At 44.3% G+C, this 22,209-nt stretch overlaps 1 protein-coding gene across 1 annotated transcript; it reads left to right on the top strand.

Moving 5' to 3' along the window:
• Nucleotides 1-859: 859 nt before the first annotated feature.
• Nucleotides 860-21,313, top strand: XPNPEP1 (X-prolyl aminopeptidase (aminopeptidase P) 1, soluble; the record flags this gene model as incomplete). The annotated part of the gene is made up of 17 exons (XM_010282176.1): nt 860-989; nt 1,272-1,364; nt 2,318-2,461; nt 2,837-2,932; nt 5,151-5,232; nt 6,257-6,467; nt 9,748-9,837; nt 11,177-11,227; nt 12,363-12,421; nt 13,106-13,183; nt 13,720-13,791; nt 15,560-15,620; nt 16,467-16,536; nt 17,752-17,925; nt 18,807-18,883; nt 19,591-19,689; nt 20,746-21,313. Coding segments are annotated over 17 exons (1,716 nt in total), but the record flags the coding sequence as incomplete, so codon positions are not given.
• Nucleotides 21,314-22,209: the final 896 nt, after the last annotated feature.

Below are 22,209 nucleotides of genomic sequence, written 5' to 3'. Positions count from 1 at the left end.
ACAACAGCCAAGTGGAGACCACAGTCTCTGTTACAGAAGGTTTGGAAAGCCTTGTTTACCCAGTTCCACTGACTGGCTGAGATGTGCTTAAGTTGAATGCATCTGAGGCAATCCATTAAGCTGCATCCTTGTGCATAGTGTCTCTGATAGGATTTGGAAGGTCGTAGTGTAGGGGAAACAGGGAATATCTCCACTTAAACTGGACTAACTTTTGAACAGTGAGCAGAGCTGCTTTTTGGGGAATTGGGGTCCATTTCAAACACTCTCCCTGCTGTCTGTGTCTCTGCATGGTGGCTGCCCACCTCTAAATCTCTAAACCTCTAATTGAGGGTGCACCTTGAATACTGTGTTCAGTTTTGGGCCCCTCACTACAAGAAGGATGTTGAGGTGCTGGAGCGTGTCCAAAAAAGGGCAACAAAGCTGGTGAGGTGTCTGGAGAACAAGTCTTATGAGGAGTGGCTGAGGGAATGGGGATCGTTTAGCCTGCAGAAAAGGAGGCTGAGGGGAGACCTTATCGCTCTCTTACAACTACCTGAAAGGGGGTTGTGGTGAGGTGGGTGTTGGTCTCTTCTCCCAAGTAACTAGTGATAGGACGAGAGGGAATGGCCTCAAGTTGCGCCAGGGGAGGTTTAGACTAGATATTAGGAAAAATTTCTTTGCTTGAGAGAGTGGTCAAACATTGGAACAGGCTTTCCAGGGAGATGATGGTGTCACCATCACTGGAAGTGTTCAAAAAACGTGTGGACATGGCACTTTGGGACATGGTTTAGTGGGCATGGTGGTGTTGGGTTGATGGTTGGACTTGATGATCTTGAAGGTCTTTTCCTGCCTTAATGAATCTGTGATTCTGTGAAATCATCACACCTTTCTGCCTTCCTGCCTAGGTACTGCCATAGTAACTGAACAGCATGCAGCCATGTGGACAGATGGACGCTACTTCCTCCAAGCTGCACATCAAATGGATAATAACTGGACACTCATGAAAATGGGTATGCAGCAGGCTGGGATACTGCTCCTGATGAACAGAGAACAATCACAGGCTATTTGGTCACCTCGCACATGTTAGAGCTTGGGCTATAGGGGTACCCCATCATGCAGGGGCTTACGGACATCTTGGAAACACTGCTGCTCCTGCTTTAGTGTCCTGTGCCCATGGGTCTAAACATATATAATCTGATGCGTTAGCTTGGACTTTTTGGGTAGTACGGGAACACCTCAGTATGACTTCTTCTTTGAACCTCTTTTTTTCTTTTTTTTTTAAATACATGGAGGTCTAAAAGATACACCAACTCAGGAGGATTGGCTAGTGAGTGTCCTTCCAGAAGGCTCGAAGGTGGGAGTGGACCCTTTCATAATTCCGGCTGGTTGGTTTTACTTTATTTTATAACTTTGGGTTGGGCCACTAGATTTTGCTTCCTTGCTTCTCTGTCTAAGCTGTTGTGTGATGATATGTAGCTAACCATCTTTCAGCCCAGATGGGGTGGTAGGTTAAACTGTTATGCAAAACAGGATGGGTTTTGGTTTTAGGCATGTATCATGAGAGCTCCACAGCAGTGCATTGACTCCAAAACACAAGGAATGAGAACTTCTGTCTGGGCTTGCAGTGACCTTACTTGAAAAACAGAGTCCCAATCCACCTCCTTTTGTCTGTGCTGTGACTTGTCACGGGTACTTCTGTACAAAGTTGCTGAATGTCTTGGCTAGCATGTGAGCCAGAACACCCAGGCAGAACTCACACTGCTACTCCTGCTTGGTGGTCTCCTCATCTCTGCAGCTCTCCCTGTAGGAAGCACATTCCTGGAGAGGTACCATTTATATCAGATGAACGCATAGCTGTCTACTCATGCTTCAGAACATGGGACCCAATCCAAAGGTCACTGGAGGCAAGAGGAGGCATTTCGTTGATTTACATGGGCTAAGGATCAGTCTTGTGGCTGTGTGGAAGCCCATCTCATCTCTCATCTAGCTTAGATCTAGCATGGTTCTGTACTGGGGTAGAGGGCATCCTTACAGCAGCCTCTGGGGTGGCTTCTTCCAGTGACTTCTGTCTGCCAGCTGGAACAGTTCTTCTTCAGCTGAAGCATGAGGCCCCAGGGCTGTCAGGTTCTGTACCTGCTGCTGACTGTAGCGGCTGCATTTATGGAACTGTAGTTGCAATAGCTTTTGCTTTGTTTTTTTTACAGGAATGGGAAGAAGGAGAGGCTGTAAGGAAAGGAGGAGACTCAGATTCTTGAGTTTGCCCCCTGCAAACAGGGCCATTGTTCAGTCAGTGTGTGTTCTGTAAAGCCATCGCTCTTGACTCTTTTCCTTTTGGCAGACCAGTGGAAGAGGATGTCCAAAGCCTTGAGAAGTGCTGGCCACGACCTTGTGCCTGTCAAAGAAAACCTGATCGATACGATATGGACAGACTGTCCTCAGCGCCCCTGCAAGCCTCTCATCACGCTTGACCTGAGTTACACAGGTGAGAAGCTTAACTTCCAATAGACAGGGATTGTTTCTACTGCCCTATCCCCCTTTGCTTTTCTCTTACACTGCTACTGCAGTGCAATGTGATCCACTGTGAATAGGTCAAGAAGGTGATAGGACCTCAGCTAATGACTCCTTTGTTCTCAAACTTCAAATAACCATTTGCTAGAGGCTAGATAACTTCAAAACAAATCCATAGATCTCTGGAGGGCAGCTTGTTTGAGGTATTTCATACCAGTTATTAGAAAGGAGTGAGGAGCACAAGCACAGCGTGTTTTGGGTACCTCCAAAATCCAGTGCATTGGTCTGTGTTTATGTCATTGTCTTCCATAAAGTTGGTGACTGTAGCTTTTCGTACTGTGTTTTGCAGGGGTCAGCTGGAGAGACAAAATTGTAACCCTTCGTTCAAAAATGGCTGAGAGGAAAGTCGTGTGGTTTGTGGTAACAGCCTTGGATGAAGTAGCATGTAAGTCTTTGCATCGCTTTTCTCAGTTCTTCCTACAAAATAAATGTCCTTCCTGCCTTGGAAAGGAAGAACCCTGCTAGGGTACGAGGCACTCATGACAGCCAGCGTATTTGTTAGAGGTCAATTAACTTGTATCAAGTGCAGTGGCGATACCAGGTCACAAACAGCAAGCCTGTACTTCTACACAGTGTCTTATTACATCAGTACAGCTCCTGAGTACATTTTTGGCCCACAAAATGCAGCAAATCACAACCTTTGAAATACAGCCCATGCAAAGGGAAAGGAAAGGTTATATATAAAGCATGAGGCAGTTTGAAGAAGACCCGTGAGATTTTCTGGCTGTAAAATACCCAATGTTGCCTAACCCTATGGGAAGATGAAGACTGTTTTCTGCTCTGGAGGCTGGGCTATAAACAAAGCAATGCAACATGTGGCTTTGTATACATAAGGCAAGGGTGGGGTACATGGCATTCACAGTAATCGTCCTAGCTGTCATGACTTTTTAAGTCAGTCTCTACCTCTCCAGTGCTTGGCAAATGCTTTGGTTAAAACAAGTAGGACAGGGCTTAACTTGTATTTCCAGATAATTTCAACACAGGGTCCCACTAGAGGGTCCATTCCATGTTTGGGGCCCCAGGATAATGAGGTCCCCGGCCTCGCAGCCCAGTGTGTGGGAAGGGAGAATGGCGAGAAACAGCAGTGGTGCCCCCGGGACTGTTGTTACTAGTGCTGTGTATCCTTTGTGCAGAAATCACTAGTGTGCAGACTGGTGCAGTGGGAATATCGTGCTGGCAGGGTGTGGGTGCTGCTAATGCATGTGCCCTGTGTCTGATCTGAAAAGGTAGAAATGAAGGTTGTGTGTTCCTAGCTCCAGCGTTGCCAGCGCAATGTCTCTGGCGCTGGGAGAAATCAGCTTGCTGAGGTCTGCAGGCTCTCCTGGATCTGGGACACAGAGCAAAGAGCTTGTTTCATGAAAGAAGTACATCTGAGAGTGGTCATATGACTCCTCCCTGGGGATGCCTGCGTGAGCAGAGATTGCGTGTCTCACCTTTTCAGGCGCATCTCCAATTAAATTAATGATAAATTGGTGCCCTGAGGTGGTTTGAGATTAAATGTCTCCAGCAAAGCCAAGCTTGGTTATGAACCAAGGGTTTTAAGATGGACCAGAGGAGGTCATGAGAGAAGCTGATTGCCGGGTGCCTGGTTGATTTTCTCCTAAAGGGGGAAGGGGAGAAGTTGTCTTTAATTTTATCTAATGCAACTCACTGTATTAAACTCCAGACAAGTTTCTGGGGACAGAAAGAGCCACAGAGGAGACTGTTGCCTCCTTACTGCATTGGAAATTGGCTGAGTGAGGAAGTTTGTACCCATGCGGTAAAGAGTTCTTTGTGGCTCTTTCCTGCTTTCAAGTGACCTACTCCTTCCCTGGGGAGAATCAAACTCTATTTTTACTTTCGTGGCAGAATTTGCACAGTTCGATGAATACAGTGCTGGGTTGTGATTTAGGGCATGTTGGTTCTTTTCCCAGCTGTCCTGCTGGCTGGCCTTATTGCCTTGAATAACTCATTTCAGCTAATTGGATACCCTGGGGTTTTTATTTGACCCTAAACTCAGGAGTTTGGAGATGCTGAACATCTACTTCCCCTCTTGACTTTGTCTGGAGTTGTGAGGGATAAAATCTTTTGGAAAAAACCTAAGACTATGCAGTCTGAATCTGAGATGTTGGAGGCACCCAAATGAGAGGCCTTTTTGTAATGTTTTAGTCTTGCCTATTCTGTCTGCCTTTTCCCTCAAGCATCAAAAGAAGGATTGGAATGAAATGATAACTTGTAACTTTGAATTCTTCTGGCTGTTAAGAAGTGAGCTTTTATTGCATTGTACAGACCAGAAAGGGCAAACACTACTTTTTTTTACATGTGTCCTTATCCTTTTGGCCTGTACCTGCTTTCTTACAAGCCAGCCCTCCTTCAAAAGTTAAACCCCAATTTCCTTCCCCGATGGGAGTGTTGAAACTGCAGTTCTGGTGCCATCTCCTGGCAAAAATACAGGATTACTGGAAAAGGAGCAGGATGTGGGACAGCTCGGTGGGAGCTGGACTCATGGCCTGCACCCATGAAGACTCATTGCTTGACTGTGTTTTGCTGAGATTATTTTTGGCTTTCTCTAATGTTGCAATAGATGAACCAGGACTGTGATTCTTGGCGTTCTTATTTTCCAGGGCTTTTCAACCTCCGAGGCTCTGACGTTGAGTACAATCCTGTGTTTTTTGCATATGCCGTCATAGGAATGAACACAATCAGGTGCTTGTATTCCTCTCTTCTGTCCTCCATGATGCATTTTTCTGTAGGAGAGCTGTTCTAGCAAAGCATTTGTCTTTTTAAAACACTTACGCTCGGGTGCTTTAATGTTCCTCCTGAGCACTTTTGTCTTCAACGTTAATTACTCTCCTCCCCTGATCAGAGCTAGAGAGGCAGCCAAGATCTCTGCTGCGCTCCTCAGCACCTCAGCTGACTTGTTGGGTGACCTTGGGCAGGATGGCTGGCCCCTCTGTGTGTCACCCCAAGATAACGTGGAGGGCCTTCGGAGCCCTGAATGAAATGTGGGTAAGAGCCAACGCTGGCCTCAACATTGGAAAACTTTCCTCTAATGTCATTGATGAGTCACTTCAAAACTGCAGGGACTGTGTAGAAAAGTTTCAGGGATGGTTTATGACAGAAGGCTTCCTGCCTGCGACTGCCCCATATAATGAGCCGCAGCAAGCACAAGTCTTTTAGAAGCATCTCCAAGCTGCTAGCTAGATGCATCTGAGGTAGAACCTGGCTGGGTGAGTACAGGTTGTATGTGAAGGTTGAGCTGAACTTTCCATTTCAGTGAAAGCAAGAACAATGTGGTACTTAGAACAACAGTAGCTTTTCCATTTCCAGATACTGCCCTTAAAAATAGAGAATGGCCATTATTTGCCTCTGTTACTCTCTCCTGCCTGAAGTGCAGTGATAGAATGCAGGCATTTTGAATGGGTCATACAAACAAAAATGCTATAAGCTCCTTTCCTCTCAGCAGGGTGGTACATCTTAATTTCAAAGCAGGATTTAAGCTGTGTGAAGTCCAGTGGTTAAAACAATATAGAACAAAGTATAGCACATAATTCATAGAATCATAGAGTAGTTTGGGTTAGAAGGGACCTTTAAAGGTCATCTAGTCCAACCCCCATAATTAATGAACTCCTTTCTCTCTGAAATGTCACCAGAATGGTTTCTCCTTCCCTGCTTTACTCCAACCACTGTCAGATCTGGTCCCACCTACTCACTCTGATTTGTTTCTCAGACTCTTCATCGATGGTGACCGGATGATGGACCCAGCTGTGAGGGAGCACTTACAGCTTGACTCCACCCTGGAGCCTGAGTTTAAAATCCAGGTGATGCCCTATGGGTCTATCCTGTCAGAGCTGCAGGCTGTTGGTGCAAGCCTCTCACCCAAGGAGAAAGTGTGGCTCAGTGACAAAGCCAGCTATGCTCTGACTGAGGCCATTCCCAAGGTTAGTGGCCCTTGCAAAGCAAAATACTTTTTTCCTTTCTGCTCAGCGTGGTCAGGAATGGTGTTAATGGGGGCAGCTGGCTTCCGCTTCCCCTTTGCAGAGCATGATGCAGGCTGGAGCTTGTGTGGAAGGGATCCAGCTGTGCTGAGATATCAAAGGGTTGTTAATCCTGGGGTTCCTCTCACTGGAGCTGCCCTTCCAACTTGCTAAGCGGATTTACCCAAAGAATTGTCAGCTTAAGATAAGACAAGTACAGTGAGAGAGGGGAGGGAGAGAGGGAGCAGGGTGAACTTGGGTCACTGTGCCCATGGCTGGAGCATTGGCTTTATGCGGACCAGCAGTAAGAGCTGGAAACTTGCAGAAACTGAAGCAGGAGAGTTGAGCAGGACTTGGGAGGCGGCACTGGGCTTGATCTGAGTGTCTGAAGATGGTTGTCCTTGTTTATTTCAGTGGCTTGAGGATATCGGGCAATATGTGACGTCTTGTGCCGAAGACAGGAGGGACAGGGCGACAGAGTTGTTGCAGCAGGGAACCTTATGAGGACATGGATAACTTGCAGGCAGTGATTGTCCATGCAGTGAGTGCATCTGCTGAGGAACAGTTGTAGCATCAGAATAGTTTCTGTACAGCTGTACTCCCTATGTCTTACCCTTGAACTTGGCTGTCTGTGAGTCCTGCAGTCCACCTAATATTCCAACAGTCATAAAGGAGATACTTGGGTAAGGACACAGCAGGAACTACAGACAGATAAGCCAGTTTCCATGTGTCTTGCGTACATGTCTTGTTTGCTAGAGATCGCATTCTTATGAGTGCCATCCAGTTTACAGAGATACCTAGTACCTAACAGATTCTGTGAGTAAATATGGCTGGGAATCAGGGACCAGATGTTGCCTTGGAAGACCAGGCCTGTTGAACAGAATCTGAGCTTGTGCTGGGTTACTAAACAGTTCAGGCTTCCCACCTGAGAATCACAAGACTCAGATGAAGGGATTGCTAAAGGAAGAACTAAATTGTAAAAGTGTTTGGCAGCAAGTCTACATTCGCCCACCAGCAGGTTTCTGCCTCGACCAGGCAGGCAGATACCTCCTGCAAGTTTCATGTAATGCATGGTTGTGCTGCAGGTGTGCATATGATACAGCCCTACCTGTGGCAACAGAGCTAACTCATGGGGCCTGAAGGCTTTTTCTGTATACAGGAGTTTTAAGAATGGCCTCAGCTTTGTGTCTCCCAAAAGACAAAATCCTAAGAACAGGGGCAGGCTGCCACAGTTTGATACCAGCACAAATCTCTGCTTAAACTCTCCATCTGTCATGGCCAAAATAGCAGGAATCATGCATTATTTTTTTCCAGTGATGACATTCACTTAATAGCTTCATTACACATGGTGCATCAGGACAGACAGTAAAACCAAAGGCCTGGAAAGTTTTGTTGCTTTCAACATATCCCTTTAATGCAGGATGTGGTGCTCTCTGCCTTTGCACTGACTCGAGGGAAATGTGCAGTTTGCCTCGTGCGTGCGTTTTGTTTGTTTGTTTGTTTGTTTTAAAAACCAACAAGACATATACATGAGCAAGATAGACAGTTTTTTGCCCCTGTCCAGGGTTAAATCTTCTGACACCATCAATCCATTTCTAGGTGCAAATGACCTCTTAATATACTGACATTTTGCCCACTCTCTTTTGTTCAGGATAGCAGAAAGCATAGAGTCTATGGAGCATTCAGGGTAAATCATTGTTGATCTTTTGGCTTTAGAGTAGAAAACCCCTTGTATTGTAGTTGGAGTCAATGGACTAACCCCTGTTTGGGTGAGTTGCTGTAGATGGTTTACGCAGAGCACCCATATGGAGACGTATAGCAGGTCTGTCCTAGATTAAGGAATGTAGTGAGTTGTTGATAGATTATTTACCCCTTTAGCACTGGAAGTTTTATCTGATACTGAGTCATTACAGTGCCACATGCCTTCTGTATGCAATGGGAGAGTCCCTCCCTCAAGGACCTCTGTGCGTTAGAAAGCAGGAGAGGAAGGACTGAAATGTCTTGATTAAAAACCACTTCTAGAGTCACTGAAGGAGCCAAAGGTTTCCCAATTCCTTATGCTGGGCGTTTTTCTCCAGCTCTACATCACTTTACACCAGCTGAGCAACTGGCCTGGGGTGCTTTGAAGAACCCCAGTGCGGGAAATGCATGTAATGACTGTCTCCATCAAAGCCAAATATTGACATTGGCAAAAATCCAGTCCATTACTAAACACAGATCTGCAAACCCTTTACAGTTTGCCTTCAGCTGCATGTAAATATGTTTTTCACAGAAGATTAATAGAAGCTACCAGTATCAGTAAAAGGCAAGCTGATCTAAGAACGTGACCATTGAGAAGTTTTGTCTTGACTCTGATAAAAGGTCTTGCCTGACTTTCTTGTGGCTTCTTCAGTACTTTAGTCTTGCTATTTTTAAGACTTTGGAAACTGTTAGCCGGTAGCATTTGTGTGAAATTGGTCTTTGCTGAGGATTTTCCAGGCCTTTCCCATGAATTTGAGTGGTGTTTATTTGTATGCTGGTGCATTGAGAATAGGAAAATAGCATGTTGCTTGAGCTGTGATTGTGTGGGTGCTCATCCCACCTCCTGATATATAATGGGTAGAGCAGAGAACTGTGGGGCAAAAGACTTTGGTTTTGTTCCTTCTTCTGATGCCAAGTGTGATGAGACTTGAGCAAGTCACCTCAGTTGGTGAATTTCTGAAGACATGCTCAGAACCAGCCGAGCGTTCCTGCTAATCTCAGGACAGCTGATTGGGAAAGTGCACAGTGGTAAGGGATCAGTTACGAGTTCTTAATGCAGGGCCACCCTGACCAGGCACAGGAAAACTTTCTCTCAAACTGCTAATATAAACTCCGTTCAGAAGCAGAGAGCAGCTAAAGCTCAGGTTTGCAAAGGCCTTTCATGTTTTCACAGGCCTTCAGTGTATAGCAGTAACAGGAAACCCATAGCTCAGACATTGGTATATATGGTATTTAGGATATCCAAATCTTCACCCTGCTTCATGACAAGCTGTTGACACTTTAGGTCGTTGGATTTCCCTGTGGCTGTTCTTCCTTCAGTCAGGGACTGTTTCTCCTCTTTTTTCCCCAAGTGCATTTAGGTGACTACTGGCAACCAGTATCTCACAGCATTGAAGGTTGAGAGAGACTGCCGAAGTATGAATTGTGGCCAGGCTGAGTTATTAAACCTGTAGGATTATGTAGTCTGACTAATCCCCAAGTAATCCTTGTCCTTCTGCTGCAGGCTTACCGATACCTCACCCCATATACCCCCATCTGCATTGCAAAAGCTGTGAAGAACACATCGGAAACAGAAGGCATGAGGAGAGCACATGTAAGTGAAGCCTTGAGAGCCTCCTTGCACATGGCAGGAGGTTTGTTTTATGTTTAGGGAAAGAAATTACATTTTCCTTTCAGTTTTAGTGTTTTGGATTAAAAAGCAAATAATTTGGATGGCAGGATAAAAATCATTTTCTGTCAGACCTTTACTGCTGTTGAAGCAGTTTTTTTGCTTGTTTATCATTCCCTTGGGGTGAAGAACGACATTTGTAGTAGTGTGAGGAACCAGCTTTGCTCTATTGGAAGACCGTGCAGACTTGAGAAGTGTTGTTTAGAGTATGGGCCCTCAAAGGGATATTCTCTCCCCTTTGCTAGTTCTGTTGTTTTTCTCAGTGGAGTCTTCAAATTGTTATCACTTGAATAAACACAGCCTAAAGAACACCGAGAAATTCTTTGACACATGGTGCAAAACATCGGCCAAGATGTTCAGAAGCAGCCAGTGTCCTCAAAGCACTCTGTTTTTATGTCATCATCATGACTCTGGAAATGAGGCTGATTTCCCAGGAAGCTTCATATTTTCAATCAAAGCAGCTGCCTGTGAAACAGGTTCGTGGTGGGGCTGAAGTTTTCTTTATTTCCTGTTAATTTTCAAGCAGCAGTTTTCACAACAGGAGAAATATGCCAGTTGAAGCCGGGCTGGCAATTCTGGACTTGTCCCATATTTTCTGCTAGCTTCTTGGGAACTGCTACTTTCTATTTCAAGGCTTTTCTTTCCCTGTTAGTTAAGGGGAAGTAAAAATACTTGTACTGAGCAGAGACACTTTTTTACCTGCCACCTGAGGGCAAAATTGTGTCTTGTTCCTGTATACTTATGTCCTGCTTCTTGCCCCTGCACGATGCCAGCATGTAGAAAAAGGGAAGAAAAAGGGGCACCACCAGGCAAGAGAGGAGCAGGAAGCTGTGTGACAGAGTCCGTGTGGTGCCTGTGTGCCTGAAGGGCATGTTCCCCTGTTGCATCGCCAGATGTGTTGTGTGGTTACCTTCCACAATCTGAAATGCAAGATCTTGTGTGTTGAAGCAAAAGAGACCTGAAAGCCATGTGTGGGGTAAAGCCAGTCTTTGCTGAGTTCTTGGTAATTCTTCACAGTAAGATAATTCCCAGCACTAAACCTTTATTAATGGTTATTTAATTGTCCAGATACATTTCCAGTGCTGGTATTAATTACAGGATGCAGAACCTGGAAAGACCTCTTCAATCATGTCTTAGTTTGTGAAAAAACTAAGTTTCTGAAACTTGCAGGTCAAATTGTTTTGCATCAAAAACAGTTTATACTGAGGCTTGGTATATCTTTTTTCTTCTCAATTCCCCTTTTCTTGTGCTTTTTTTAACATAGATTAAAGATGCTGTTGCCCTGTGTGAGCTCTTTAACTGGCTGGAGAAAGAGGTAGTGTATTATTTTTTTTTAACTTGGAGATTTTTATTGATATGTGAAATTCTTCATTAGCATAAACTTTTTGATAGTCTTCATAGTGCCTTTGCTAAAAGTGGGAAAGCAGTTGGGGTTTTATCTGTTTTTTGGGGCGGATTTCAATCATACTTCCATCCATGGGTGAATGAATTTCTTTGAAAACGTAGTCTCATTCATTTTACACAGACCAAAGCCAGAGCAGGTGAGAAATAACCTGGACAGGCTTAATACAGTATTAATACTGTCTTGTGCTGGTTTGGTAGTGTAAATCATGAAATCCATTTTTGTGCAATACTTTGGAATTATTCTCATGATAATCAGTGTTGTCTGGCAGTATGGACAGATTTGGCATTTATGAAGGCAGAGGTACGGTCATGCCCATGTGCAGTGAAAATGGGATGAAGACAAATTACTCATGTTTTTTCCAGGTTAGAAGTACACAGCGAAGGTGCAGAGTGCCAGGTGTTACACAGCAGCTTACTAAGCTGTGCTCCTTCTATGCTACTGCATGTCTGAGTCCATTGACTTTACCTATGGAGGTGGCTTGATGACTTTCAGAAGGTGCCTTTTTACATGTCTGAGTACCTCAAGAAGTCTGCCTCAGGGGTTACGAAACCTAGCTCTTGCTCCCCTTTGTCTGTTGTCACAGGTTTTAATTTATCAGATGCCTAAAGTAAAATTTCATGTCCTTTATTTTTCCTGCAACTGCTTCCATTTCTAATTTAAAAGCACAAAAATTTTGCTAATACCAATGGGCTGTTGGAGAGAACTGTTTAAGCTTAGTGTAACCTGTCTGGCAAGAGATGTTGCCTTGTGAGATGTTACCTCTGCACACATCAGTGAAATTAATACCGCACAAACTGCTCCCTAGTCAGGGTTCAGCAATCCTGCTGTGACCGTCTCTTCCTGCTTCTCAGATGCCCACATGTCCTGCACAATATTGCTAAGTTTGTGTTTTTCATTACTGAGGTATTCCTCAGTATGAGGAAACGTGGAAAGAGGTCACTTCAAGACTGAGTTTCATAATGCACAGATGAGGCCCAGTGCTTAAGCATATAGCATTTTCTTTGCTTGTTGGTGTACTAACTCAATGTACGTCTTTGTCCACTAGGTTCCAAAGGGGACAGTAACAGAAATAATTGCTGCAGACAAAGCAGAGGAGTTTCGCAGGTAAAAAGTAAATCCCCTGTGAGGATGTTTTCTGAGTGGCGTTTTTATCCTTTGTTTTTATTTTATTCTTTAGAAATCCAGCTCACTCGCAGATATATTTTACCTGAGGACAAACCAGGATTTCTTTGAACACTTGAAAGAATTGGGGAAGAATTGGGTCTCTTGGGAGATACAAGTCCCAGCCCACTGGATCCTATCCGCTTTCCTTTTGAGATAGCAATGAGGAGTACTGCAGGTTAGGACACTTAAATATGAGACAGTTGCTTTCTTACCACAGAGGAGTTGATGTAAGAGTTAGTTTTCCTCCTCTTCTGATGGAGAATGAACCCCATTTGTATTGAGAGATACTCCCATGTGTACATCAACAAGACCTCTAAAAATGCCTTTGAGTAAGTAAGTAACAAAGAAGAAATTGTTCAGGACATGTCTTCCCCAGGTGGTCTGGGTGGTGAATTTTCTGCTTGTAAGGAAAGGGTAGGGATGAAAAACAGGTTTTCACATGGTTGGGAGGATAGGGCTTTGATCTGTACAGTTCTCCTACCCGAGTGCACTTGCCCAGATGATTTTCAAGGCTAAGGGGAAGGCTGAGGTGATGTGGAATTGAGGATGGGGCATTGCAGGTGCCCCAGGTGCCTGGTGTGCTCCTCTTGCTTGTGCTGTAGTGATCAGAATCTTTTCTTTCAGGCAACAGAAAGACTTTGTTGAATTGAGTTTTGCTACCATATCAAGCACAGGTCCAAATGGAGCCATCATTCACTACAAGTAAGAGAAACACAGCTTCTCCTTTCATCCTTCAGCAAATATAGTTGGAATCAGCTGTCTAGCTTCTTTGTGGAGTCACAACAGAGTACTCCAGGGAGATGTAATCACTGTTGATTGCCATCTTGCTTTATTCCACCAGAGCTTCTACACTTACTAAATAAAGATCTCTCCCTGCTGGCAGCATGCATGTATTATGATGCTGATCTGCTCAGGGGCCATAGAAAAGGGCTATTTTGGGGGTAGAGTCTGGGAAGGACAAGCATGAAGTGCAAACTGTTCTGAAATATGTCCAGAAACAGATGTTGAGGGCTTTGCTGGAAGCAACAAAGCTATTCTCTGTACTGTAGTGCTATTTACTGTAGACAAATACGCGCCTCAGTATGATTCCTGGCTCAGCATATGTGGGATTTCCATCACTGCCACAAGAAATCAGAGCTGACACATCCAAGCTTGCACTTAATATGGTTTCTGGACTGCAGATGTGAGCTGGACACCCTAAAATTGTGGAACAAAAAACTTTGTGTTTAACTGAACAGGCCAGTTCCCGAGACCAACAGAACGCTGTCTGTGAATGAGATCTACCTCCTGGACTCAGGCGCACAGTACAAGTGAGTGGGATGAATGGTGCTGAACTGCTGTGTTTTCTGCTCCCAGTGACCACCTGCAGGGTCAGCTCACAGTTGCTATGGCAAGCATGGCAAAGTGTAGTTTTGAGCACAGTGCCATTTCACAGCCAGCCTGCTTGTTGTATCCCCTCTGGAGGGAGTTTGTGGAATTCTGAATATTCAACAGGAGACCCTGAGTTAGGCTCAGGGCAGCAGACTAGGGCTGCTGACAAGCCTCATATGGGGTAGGGGATAGATCTAAAAGTACAGTTCCTGCCTGAGTCCCAATACAGGTGTGATGGTAGCTGTGCTGTAATTGCTGGTGTGTGTTTCTGTCTGTTGCAGCTCTGCTCACCTGGCGCATTAGTGTTAGAGCTGCAGGGAGCAAGGAGCAGGCCTGACTGCCCTGGTTTAGCCTTGGGCTGCCTGCACAGCAGCCTGCACAGCTGAGTGTGGCACCTACCCTGCCAGGATCTGCCCTGTGGGCAGATTTGACTGATGTTGAGGTCAGAACAAGGTGGGGCAAAGGAGCAGGACAGCACTGCCCTGTGGTGGTCTCTGCCTTTCCAGAGAGAGACTCAGAGGCGGGGTTTCTCATCCTAGTGGCCACTTGAGTCTCAGGTGTTTTTTTGGGAAGGCGTCATGTCTGTTGACTCACTCAGTGCTGTTTTGACAGCGCCATTTAGTGGCCTCAGTCTCTGCAGCTGTTTACTGTGGAACTCTGACTCCATGGAAAAGGAAAGAAGTAATGTTTTTAACTAACGTAAATAAATGAGAAGTGGCTTTTTCAGAAAGATGCAGGACAGGCCTGGCTGCTTCTTTGAGATGAGCTTTGTCTTTAGAGCTATGCCTTTTTGTTACGTCAGTCAGGAAGAGCTTTGAAAAAGAACCATACAGACATCCTTTGATAAGATTTTTACAAGGAGATCTTTTTTTCCTCCCCTCTGATGGCCTAATTAATGATTTCCTTAGTGCAACTATGAAAAGCAGCCCTTTGAATACAATATAAGCTGGACATCAGTGGCACCACAGCATTGTGACAGGGATGCTCCGCTTGTCCCTGCTGAGAAGTTAAACCGTGAGTTCTTTGTGACCATGGCCTGTGTGTGCTGGGGAAAAGTGTAGGCACAGGAGTGAGCATTTCAAAGGGAACTCATTATTTCAAGAGCCTCTGTGTTTTTGACAGCAGGCTCAAAATGATATTTGTAGAAGGAATTTAGAGCCAGTTTCTGATGTCTCAGACTAACCCCTATCCAAATGCTGGGTAACTTCGAGAAATTGTAGCACAAGACATCCTGAGGATGAAAGAGACACTATACCCCCTTACACTTCCCTTTTCTGAGCTGGTAGCTGTCATTTGTGCATAAGTATATATTTTTAAGCTGCTAATGAATCATCTTCTATACAAATAGAGTGAATTTGGCCATCTGTTCTGTTCTCGGTGGGCAGGTACCAGTTGCTAAACCTCCAATTAGCATAATTTTTATGAGTAGTTTACATTCTAATTTGCGAAGAGCTTTGGGATGCTTATGGGTGAAAGATAACATTTTGATTTGTAAATCATTGCTACATCTGGGGCATGTGTGTTCAGGAATTTTTCAGATTAGGAAGTGTTACATCATCAGTCTCGTGTAGCACAGAGCAGATGACTTTTCCCAGTTATGAGTGTGGTTGGTTTGCTGCAGTGTGAATGGGTTTTCTGTGCATTCTCACTTTCATCTTTCTTTTTCTCTCATCCCTTTGCTTCCTGAATCTTTGTTTGCCTCTGAAGAGATGGTACAACAGATGTGACCAGGACAATGCATTTTGGCACACCGTCAGCCTATGAAAAGGTAAGTTGGCATCTTAATGTGATTTTCCATTTGACCCTTATTATTTAGGGATACTTAAACAAATTCGTTATGTGCCCTACTGCTATATAGTCAAAGTGCTCTATCAAGTATCATTTATTTAATAATACGTGATAGCATTTTGATAAAGACTGAAAAGGAGTCTGTCAGACTTCAGACTTCCAAAATACAAACTAAGTGATTTAGAGAATAACACCTTTCTATCTTAAAATGCACACCTCTCATCTGCAAAGTGGTATGTCTCCTCTAAGAAATAATGAAATCAGAGGGCTGAGGATAAACATTACTGGCTTGTCCGACATGGGAGTTAGCGGGGTTTCATTTAGTGCAAAGCCCAGTATCTAATGCAAGGCTGCAGTAGTGGTTTGTGGCTAGTGTACCACATCAAAAACCAGTCTCAGACTTGCCTGAGAAGGTCCATGTTGGAAATTCAGCAATGTAATTTTGTTTATTTTAAATTACTTCTTTAATTAAAACTAATTTCATCATTATAGTTCACTTAGTAATGAAAATATGCTGTAGGGTATGCTCAGGAAGTAAAACTACAGCCACAATGAAAATCAGTCATGTAGGTCAGGTGAATCCTGCTTCTAAACCTGTGGTCTGGGTTTGTGACACACGCTCCATAATTAGCAGAGAAGGATCTTCAGAGTAATTTAAACTCTTTCTGCTCATGGTTTGCTTTGGCATTGCCAGCCATAGGAGAGCATGAGCAAGTCTTTCCAGATCCTCTGCAATGTGCTACAAGGTGCAGTCTTTCTTTCCATTCTTGAGGAAGACAAAATTTTGCCTCTCCCTGTTTACTTATGGCACACATTTCTTTGACAGGAATGCTTCACCTATGTCCTGAAAGGACATATAGCTGTGAGTGCAGCCATTTTCCCAAATGGAACCAAAGGTAGGTTGGTAAGTTGGAGTGTTTTGACCACAGCAGTGACCTCTGAAGAACCATGAAGTGGTCTGAGGGCGACATTATGGTTGACAGGTCCAGATGTGTTAGACAGATAATTGATGTAACTGGCTGTGTCTGTTTCTATCACAACATTTTGGATTCTGGATTAGTGATGACTTCTCTCTCAGCATCAACTAGTTCTAAAGATTCTGAGGGGGGCAGTCTGAAAGGGTGTTCAAAGTGCTCTGGATCTAGGGTGATAGTGACTTTTGTCAGTCAATGGTATGCTAACACATCTGTGGCCTTTCTGTGCTTGGAGGTTTTCTTTATGCTTTGCTCATGGCCCTATCAAAGCAAGGGGTCACTTTCCAACTTCAAAAGGTCTGGCTAATTCACTTCCAGTTAATGTAGAATCTCTTTTATCAGTGAGCAGCATGGGAAAATGACACACAAAGGAGCTGTTTTGATTTTGTGCAGGAGAAGCTGTGACATACATTCACCCCTAGTGAATTTGTAGCAGAACTATTTTCGCCCTGATCAGACACCTTACACGAAGATGCCTCTTTTTAGAGTTTTGTCCTTTGCATTCTTGGGTAGGTGAGGAAAAAGCAGCTGCATAGTGGTATGAGAAACCATAACTGAAATTGGAGAGTGTCTGAACTGGACATAAGGGCTTGGTGTTCACATGCAGGCAACAGAAATTATCTGCCTTCTGGTTGAAAAAATCTGAAATGGGTGGCCATCCAGGCAAGAAGCCTGGCTGATTAGTTCAGCAAACAATGGGCAGGATTTCTACTTCGAGTTCACTTAGTGCAGCTACCTTTAAGAAAGGTACTGAGTTCTCTGTGGGACGTTTAACCACTAGATTATTTCCTGAAAACCCTAGTGGAGCAAGGAGCAATGCTATGTTTCTGTTACAGACCATCTTCCGAAGGGCTGTGTATCAGGATGGGGAGGCTCTTTGGATGGGGAAGGGCTTGAATGTCAGACTTGCCAAATCTGCCCTGTTACTTCAAACAATCCAATGACTTGCTTTCTTTGGCTGTTGGTGGTTGTTTTTTTCTGGGGGGTGGTGGTGGTGGGGTTTTTTGTTTGTTTGTTGGGGGTTTGGTTGGTTGCATGTTTTCCAGGTTTGAGCCTTCAGTGTGATTACCAGTGTCTCTGGGGGAGCCTGACTTACCAGATTCTCTCTCCATGTCTTCTCTTTCCCTTGGCCTGCAGGTCACCTTCTAGATTCCTTTGCCCGCTCTGCCTTATGGGATTGTGGTTTGGATTACCTGCATGGGACAGGACATGGAGTTGGCTCTTTCCTAAATGTACATGAGGGTCCTTGTGGCATTAGCTACAAAACCTTTGCAGATGAGCCCTTGGAGGCTGGCATGATCGTCTCTGATGGTATTTAGCATTGGTGATCCTTTCTGGTTACTGGGCGAGGGACCAAGCTTTTTAAGATGTGAGGGAATGAATCTGACAATGGTGTAAAGTAAAGGTGGGATCATAAACTCTGGCCCTGCATCCTTGGTTTGTTATTTTTAAATGTCATTTAAACTCTCTAGGTGAAGACCCTCACTTTAGCTCTTTCATCTTCCATAAAGCATCTTTGCAGTCAGGTGCTGCAGGCCTGCTTCCTGCTCTCTACAGTGCAAACCTCAGCAGAGCTGTGCTTTTGACCAGCCCAGCTCTGGCATGCTGCCTCCCGTTCTGTAGTGGAAGAGGTGGCTACAGTACAAGGTGGACACCAAGCTTTCAGGAGCTAATCCTGTCTTTGGTATGGACTATTTGAGGCAGCTGTTAAATCTTTATATGCCCTATTCTTCCAATAGTAAATTAACAGCCTGCTGGGGTTTGCTGAGAGAGTTACATTCCTTCAGGGCTGCAAAGTCCTCTTGACGAGTCAGGGGAGCACTGTCTAAAATAAGTGTTTTAGGGAAAAGGTTACGGACCTGCCTTTCATAAAGACATTAATATTTTCAGAGTTTTTGGTATTTGGAACACATGTACTCTATGCTCTCTCTTGACTTGCAAGGTGACTGTCTGAGCTCAAGAGCTGTCTGTCTTGTTTCTCCTCTCTTTGAGAACTTTTGCTGTCACCTTGCTCGGGGCTTCTGTGCAGATTAAGTACAGTCAGAAATTTGTTTGCCTCTATGGATGTCTGATGTCAAGATTGCTTAGTGACTTCAGTGGAGTAAAGCCATGGAGGGGAAGTTTGGCCATAGGGAATAAGTATTTGCACAGTCTAGCTATGTGGCTTAGTTAATTACTGTCTGTTTCTACAGAGCCTGGGTATTATGAAGATGGGTCCTTTGGGGTCCGAATAGAAAATGTTGTCCTTGTGATCCCTGCTGAAACCAAGGTGAATGACCTGCTCAGGATGCACCTTCTCCATGACTCACTGGTTGTAAAACTTCGAGTACTGTAACTTGAGGTGGGACCATGCTGCAGACAGCTGAATCCTACTCAAGACTCCTGGTCTCCAAAACCCTGCTTTGGTGAAGACTGATTCTCAGTCTTCCTTGCTAATGGGGGCACAGAAGACAGTTCTGCTTCTGCAGAGTTTCTGTAGGTAGAAATGTGTATGTGAGAGTTGTTTTAAAATGTTTTCTGTCTGGGTGTCAAAGACCAGAAGCATCTTTATTCAGCCCCTTGGAGCCATTGATGTAGAGTTGGTTGATCTTCTCAAGTCAGGATTTTCTTCTCTGATAGTCTTCAGGGGCAGTAGAAACAAAACTACAGACACGTTTTGGTATTATAATTGACAGTCTGGCTGGGTTATGCTTTTAGAAATGGCAAACTGAAAATGACCATATAGTCATCAAGCCGAGTCCTGTACAATTGTGACCTGGGACATGGCCTTTAAAAAGCGACCATTGAAAGAAATAACTAAGGTTTATATTGAGATTCTTTGCTTAAGCTATAAGAAAAATGTTATTGTAAGTTGCTGCCCTCTCATCCGAATGTTACATGGGTTGTTCTGTAGCAATGACATGAACCAAGGAGTAAGTGTGATTTGGCTAGAGAGGTTTCTAAAAATTTACAACCCCGTTTGTCTTTCTGCTGCAGTACAATTTCAAAAACAGAGGGAGCCTGACTTTTGAACCCTTAACGCTGGTTCCTATCCAGATGAAAATGATTGATGTTAATTTGCTGACACAAAAAGAGGTAAGTGAAACAGTAGGTTTGCATTGCCTTCTTTGTAATAGAACCAGCTTATTCTGTTTTTTTTACAAGAACCACTGGCCTCTGTTCCATTTCATAGATCCAGAGAGCAATCTTGAGCAGTTTGACTTAATTTTAAACTTGATCCAGCTTTGAATGGGAGGGTGGGCTAGATGAGCTCTCCAGAGGTACTTCCAATCTAAATTATTCCGTGATGAAGGCAGCGAGGACCACTCCAATGATGTTTTGGTAGTTCCCTTGATATGATATTTGCCGCTATCTTCTATTCTCTTTTCCTGCTCCTGCCTTAATTTGCTTCTGTCAGACTATTATGCTGTCTCCTCAGAGACTTATGCTAATGACTGTCCCATGTTGTTGTCTCTATCTACTCGTGACCAGTCCCATTCAGCCACACCACATTCTGCAGTGCATACGGACTGTGAGCAGACATCATTGATACCTGCTCAGCAGCATTTATTTCTTGAATAGCTTCATACTTGAAACTTTCTGTTTAGATCTTCCACTACCTTCACGGTGACATGTTTTATCCTGTTTTTCTACTATGCTCTTTGTCTTGACTCAACCCACCCTTCTTTTCTGAATGATAATCCTATTTGCATTTCCTTTTTCTGAAGAGGACTATGAAGAGTACCAAGACCTGCTGTAAGCTTACCTGTTCAGATCACTAGGGCAACTTGGGTCTCAGGACTGCATTGTTCAGTTACAAATTTGCAAAGCTATTTGCTAGACTGTGCCAAGGCAGCTATTCTGACTTGCTGGAGACAGTGATTTGCAGAGACTTTAAATACTTGTCAGCTGAACTGAACCTTGGCTCCTCTGAAAATGTGGGACGAATTGCTTCAGTTCCTACCCTCATCAAATTTACAAACCACTTCCATATATTAGAGGTCTGTCTCTTTGGGATAGGATCCCATCCCAGCCTAACAGCTCAGTCCCAAAGAGCACAACGGCCTACAAATGTCTTTGGCTGTGTATAACTTGTAAGGCCACCAGCTCTTCTGTGTTTATGCTGAATGTCCTACCCCTCCCTTTCTCTAGTGTAACTGGGTGAACGACTACCATCAGAAGTGCAGGGAAGTAATTGGAGCAGAACTGGAGAGGCAAGGCCGGCATGAAGCTCTTCGGTGGCTTATCCGGGAGACGGAGCCTCTCATCAGAGTTCAGTAGCACCACAGTTGTCTGCGGTGTGCAGAACATCAGGACCACTTGGTGTCACGATAATCTATGTCTTCTCGGCCCTTGACACTGCTGGGAGAACGTTCTTCAATAAACCCTTGGAAATCAGGAGCGGGATTTCATGTAGTGTTTCTCTCCCCCCACCATGTGTGGGTAATGTGGGGGTAAGGACGGTTACTGTCTGAACAGTTTTTTGGGCAGGGGGAGGGGTTGAGAATAGCAAGCAAACAAAATAAATAAGCATGTTGCCTTTGAAATAGGGATCTTCTTGAAATAATGGTTCTAAGAGGCAATACTGGAATATTTTATACTGCCTGGTTTTTCACTGTGAAAACTCAGTATTTTTGCATACTTGGGTTCCAGTTGCTAAGATGCTACCCACACAGCAGGACTGATTACTGAATAAAAGTTTCCAACCCGCTGTTTGCTCTGTCTGCCTTCTCTTGCAGTAAGTGATGTGTTGGGTTTGACAGCTTGAAGAAGGGCAAGAACCAGATAATTCCCCCTTTATGTGTGCATCCAGCTGAGACAGTAAAGAAATACGTATAGGACTGCCCTGTGCTAGGCATGGGGCACATGTTATGAGGAGGCCTGACAGGAGCAGTAAGTTCTGCCTGTGCTTTGTGACAGATGGTGGAAGGGATGTGGTGACACTCGGCAGAGGTTTATGTGTTCAGAGCACCCAGGCCAGTACATCTTCTGTCTATTGTTAGCACTTACTGACTACTTGTATAACCCTTGACAGTGCAGGATGCATGGGCAGTATCATGGAATTGCAGCTCTTCCTGGACACAAAGCGATTATTACGTTAAAAAAATGCATACAATGGACAAAAGAAGGCCTCTGTGCAACTTTGGTTCAAAATCAGCCTGGCCTTGGCCTCCAGGAACTGTGCTCTGGATTGCCCGGCAGTGCACAAAGACATCTAGTGTCTAAACCAGCTACTGCAAGTTAAACACAGGTAGGAGAGCTTCCCACCATCCCCCTGGAGAGGGAGTTCTCTGCTCTGTGGTGGTCTGAAAATCGCTGTGTGCAGGTGCATCAAAGCATTGTCCATCATGTTACATGATGGGGTAAGAATATGTATACTAAAAGAAGTAATCATTCTTAGCATTTACACTGAAAGTGTTTTGATCAAACTCAAGTTCAATATTAGATCTAAAAAGAGCAATTGGGTAACAGCAACTCAAATTCCTGTTATTTTAAAGAAATGCTCTCTACAAATGGAAATGTTTGTATACATAATTTGCTTCCCTCCCATCCCTCAAGAAATTCTGAGAGGGAAATATTAATCTCTGTTAAATGGCTTGAAATTAGTATTTCCCT

This window comes from Phaethon lepturus, unplaced genomic scaffold (assembly GCF_000687285.1).
Source record: "Phaethon lepturus isolate BGI_N335 unplaced genomic scaffold, ASM68728v1 scaffold53662, whole genome shotgun sequence".
NCBI classification, from domain to species: domain Eukaryota; kingdom Metazoa; phylum Chordata; class Aves; order Phaethontiformes; family Phaethontidae; genus Phaethon; species Phaethon lepturus.
Note: the sequence above shows the minus strand (reverse complement) of the source record. Positions and strands in the feature narration are given on the sequence as shown.